Source organism: Gavialis gangeticus, unplaced genomic scaffold (genome assembly GCF_001723915.1).
Source record: "Gavialis gangeticus isolate Ggan-Ray unplaced genomic scaffold, GavGan_comp1, whole genome shotgun sequence".
NCBI lineage: Eukaryota > Metazoa > Chordata > Crocodylia > Gavialidae > Gavialis > Gavialis gangeticus.
In genome coordinates, this window is record NW_017729006.1 from 47,101,092 (window position 1) to 47,104,163 (window position 3,072).

At 38.4% G+C, this 3,072-nt stretch overlaps 1 protein-coding gene across 1 annotated transcript in view; it reads right to left on the reverse strand.

Moving 5' to 3' along the window:
- Nucleotides 1–2,613, reverse strand: part of EXOC3 (exocyst complex component 3) — a 47,741-nt gene extending 45,128 nt beyond the window's left edge. Inside the window, exon 1 of the mRNA XM_019509178.1 lies at nucleotides 2,420–2,613. Coding sequence (XP_019364723.1) covers nucleotides 2,420–2,563 — 144 coding nt within the window. The 5' untranslated portion in view covers nucleotides 2,564–2,613. The remainder of the gene's footprint in view (nucleotides 1–2,419) is intronic.
- Between the last annotated feature and the right edge of the window lie 459 nt (nucleotides 2,614–3,072).

Here is a 3,072-nt window from a genome sequence, read left to right on the forward strand (position 1 = left end):
ACTGAAAAAAAAAGAGAAGTAGTGCTGGAAGGAAGAGGGCTAGAGAATGACACAAGTGTCAAAGGCTGGGCCCAGAAGCACCCAAACTAAGTACAGCAAGTGCACTCTATACTTTTACCAGAGCATGCCTAGCACCCTACCAAAGGAGGTACACCACATCCATTTCATTTAGGTAGGGACTTACCTAAATTGAAGTGGAAGTTTGCAGTGCATCAGTACCTTTAATCGTGCTCTCTTGTTGCGCACCTCCTCCCCCTCCAACAGCTGAATGGCTACAAGGCAATTAATGCTGCAGTTTTTGCCCCTCATCCACTCAGTGAGATTTAAGGCACCACTGTGCTGTGAACTTCTACCACACTATAGGTTGGTCCTTTGGTATAGGGTCTGATGTACTAACGTGGTGTGCTTCACTGTGATGCTCCCTAGGAAGGTCCTTTGATGGTCTAGACATGTCAAGAAAGGCATTATTGTGGTGCCAATGTGCTGGGAAAACAAAATAGAAAGAAGCTAGAGAGCCAGAACTCTCCATGGAACAGGACAGAAACATGAACCCAATGCTTCTCATCATTCAACAACATAAGGACTGTGAAACAGAAGATCTAAATGTTTCCAGTATAAGAGCTAAACCTAAGCCATCATGAAGGATAGAGACAATTAAATTTTTCCATTGCAGTTTCAAGAACTGGACTTATTGGCAAAAAACAAACCTTTTCTGTGTCTTTGATGGATTTATTTGAAGCCATACAGTCAGAAACTGTTAGAAGTCAGCACATGATGAATCAATTAAATATATGAAACAATGTCCCTCAGCCTGGGACATTAAAGGAAGTTCAGGACACTGGGGAAATGTAATATACTAGGTTGATAAAAACTAACATACAAATAAGCAATTTGTACTTCATACCCAAAAGCCTGTTTACATCCCTCCCAGCTATATAACTGGCCCAATAAATATCACCTACCAGAATTTTTGCTTGAAAGCCTTTTCCTAGCACTCTGTTTCTCACTGCAGAAGCAGTGTAGGAGTACAGAGCAGAAGGAACTCTCACAAGTGGCTTTTTTCCTTGACCTCAGAAAAAAGTGGGAGGAGTGAGAAACCTACCCAGATTTTGGGAAGAAAAGTGTACTTTCTGTGATGATGGGATATGATAGATGCATTATATGAATATTCGATCTGTATCCAAGATGTGATGTGTGTAGTTCATTTTCAAGAATTTATATCAGAGTAAGAAAGGAGGTCAGAACATGCCTAACTCCAACAGTTTCAACGCACTTACCCAACTGGGCAGAGACAGAAAGAGGTAGAGAGTGCAACCCATTAGAACAAAATATGTCCAGCCACTCAAGCAATAGTATCATGTGTGTCAAGCCCTGCTGGATGATCTGGATCAGCAGGAAAAAACAGTTTGAGGCACCAGGTGACTTTACACACAATCTTTAAAACTAGAGGTGCACTAGAGGTATTGGCCCAAAAAAATCTTTACCGGTGCACCCCTAGTATTTGGTACTCAACCTAAACGTCTGTTGTCAGATGGAGACATTTGGCTACCCACACCACAAATCTGTAGTTTCAAGTAAGTTTAAACTGAATTGTTGGTATGTAAGTAAACACTAAAATAATAAAAATGAAACCAGACTGTACTGGGGAAGAAATATGCAAAGAAATATCTGAAGATATGTCCAGTTTCAGTCAGGACCTAGTATTCTTCCCAAATTACACACAACACATTAGATGATAGAGATATCCTCTGTAAACCAACGTAAATATCAATAGCTAGGTGAAGTTTTCAATATGGATGTTTTTGAAAATAAATTGTCAAGTTAAAAAATTAATTGTTAATGACTGCAATTCAGGCATTTTTGTTAACAGGTTAAATTGCATAAGGAGCAGGACAAAATGTGCAGCTGAGGAGTAGGTATATTTGGAAAGTTTGATTATCTAGGAACAAAATTACTTACCATATTCAAGGCAATATACCACACTTTAGAGCAGCAGTTCTCAACCACAGAACCATAGGGTGCCGCAAGATCCTTTTAAGGGTGTTGCAGTGTTAACACTGCTAGGTGCATGCAAACATCTACATGTGAATTACAAGACAAACCCAGAGATGTCAAATAGGAATTCATAGCATCAAAAAAATTCTGATCTTGTGGTCTTTCTGACTTCTTTGAAACACAAGAATTGCTCTATTATTTTTCCACAGGCAATAAACAAATGAAAGTGAAGGACTGGCATTTTCTGAGGGGTACCTTGAGCATAAAGGTTGAGAACCACTGCTTTTGAACATACAACTGGGTTTTTTTGGAATGCTGATTTTACTGAGCAAAGGCTTACAAAAAGCTCTAAAATTAAACCTCGCACACACTTACACTGCTTAATTCAGCACTTTGTTACTGCCGAGTTTCATTAATTTTGTACCTTTAATCGAGCTTCTACTGAAGCCTTCTTACGAGCCTCCCTCCTGCGATACTGCTCCACTTTATCCAATTGGTCAGGACGCTGAAGCATTCCAGCTACTCTCTGTACAGCTGTTGCAACTGCTTCCCTGCCTGTTTCCTCCATTATTGACTAGTACCTCAAAGTGTAAGATCTTTCATAATGTAACAGAACTGGGGGAGAAAAGAATAAAGTATTAAGAAAAAAATCTATTTCCACCTGATAGCTAATTATTACTTCCAAATAAATATTTCCAGAGTATTACTTAATGCACTTAACAAGTGGATAACAAAACATAATTAACTTGATAGCAACATTGTTACATATAATTTCTGCTGTCCTACCAGTATTTAAACAGTTATATCTTGTTTAAAAGATCATTCATTTTTATTCCTCTACTTCACACATTTTCTTTAAATCTTCTTTAAAGCATTGCCATTGATAATGTTCTAATTCAGACGGTACCAACAATCATTTGTATGAAGGAACATAACAGGAGTAATTAAGGACCCAATTTATCTGCACTTAACATGGTGCACATAGGTAAAGCCTGAGGTATACAAATAAGAACAAACATCCAGCGCAAGGACCACATGAAATAGCTGTTATATTTGGTGAAGCTGAAGGTTAATATT